At 36.1% G+C, this 1,273-nt stretch overlaps 1 protein-coding gene across 1 annotated transcript in view; it reads left to right on the top strand.

Annotated features, from left to right (window-relative positions):
* The first annotated feature begins 1,085 nt into the window (after window positions 1–1,085).
* rpain (RPA interacting protein) overlaps window positions 1,086–1,273 on the top strand; it is a 2,908-nt gene continuing 2,720 nt past the window's right edge. Inside the window, exon 1 of the mRNA XM_008415252.2 lies at window positions 1,086–1,264. Coding sequence (XP_008413474.1) covers window positions 1,193–1,264 — 72 coding nt within the window. The 5' untranslated portion in view covers window positions 1,086–1,192. The remainder of the gene's footprint in view (window positions 1,265–1,273) is intronic.

The raw sequence follows: 1,273 nt of genomic DNA, 5'->3' as shown, positions 1-1,273 counted from the left end.
AATAGAATAATTAGGTCATTAGCAAGGCTCTGGAGAACTGAGGAGGTAATTAAGCCATTTCATTCCAGTGTTTAGTACCTGTGGCACATCTAAACACTGCAGGACAGCGGCCCTTGAGGACTGGAGTTTGACACCTGTGCTTTAGATGGTCAGTGAGCAGCACATGCATGAGGTTTATTGACAGTGCCAAGACCCTCCCCCTGGCCCTGATTGGTTGTTTCTGACTGAGTGTTGTATTTCTGCAGATGGCAGTAGGAGCACAGGGAGGAGGAAACAGAGGAGCTTAATATTTTTTCACAGATTATCTGTCTCATAGTTTACTATCACAACATGGTGACAGTTTTAACAAAAATGTACAAAACATATTTTATTTTTTATAAAAGTTACACACTTCAGTTTTAAAGGAATGTTTTCTACCAAACTGGAAAGTTTTCTTTACATTTGGGTATATGGGGAATGTTCAAGTAACCTTCATGTTCGTTTATTCACCCTTGATTTGATAATAAACTCCTTTATCATTTTATGGAAACTTTTCATACACAATAGATTCCTTAGATTTGGACCAATGGTGTCCAAACTTTTTATCCTAAAGACCAAAACTGAGAAATTTTAACTACAGGCATGCCACAAAATTCATTAAATAAAAATCCCAAGAATTATTTATCATGATTTTTCTTTTCCTCTCTTTTTTAGTTTTCCCCACTCAACAGTAAATACAACTTTTATAAAAATCTGTATAACTAAAGATTTAAAACATAAAAATGGCTTCAGACTGAGTGAAGTAAATTAATCGTTTTCTATTTTGTTGGCCTTTTTTTCAAACCATTCTTGAAACTGCTGTGAATCTCTTCAAGATGTTAGGCGGACCTTAAACTCATGGAAAACCCACAAGCAGCTTGCTTATATGAGAACTGCATGGACTTAATAAACTAAATTTAATTATTTTTTCCTTAATCCTTCATCTTATTTTACCTTTCTTTGTTTAAGCTTGTAATTGTATCGTTTTCAACATTAAATAAAGTTCTGGGTAAAAAAAAAGAAAAAGAAAAGAAGAAGAACTACATATTCCATCACGTCTTTCTCGGTGTTGCAGATCTCCTTCCGGGTCAGGAGGTTAAATAACTGAAATGTTGTGTTTCAGAAGTTTTCCCGTCCTTAAAATGTAACTGTGTGTCCTGTTATAAGGCTGTTCATGGACGCTTTGGACCGACACCGCTCGCTTTACAAAGGAACCACTCCGCCATGGAGGGAAACTTACCGGAAGGTTCGCTGG

The sequence above is a fragment of the Poecilia reticulata genome, linkage group LG8, assembly GCF_000633615.1.
Source record: "Poecilia reticulata strain Guanapo linkage group LG8, Guppy_female_1.0+MT, whole genome shotgun sequence".
NCBI classification, from domain to species: Eukaryota; Metazoa; Chordata; class Actinopteri; order Cyprinodontiformes; family Poeciliidae; genus Poecilia; species Poecilia reticulata.
This window is presented reverse-complemented; position numbering and strand designations above follow the sequence as displayed.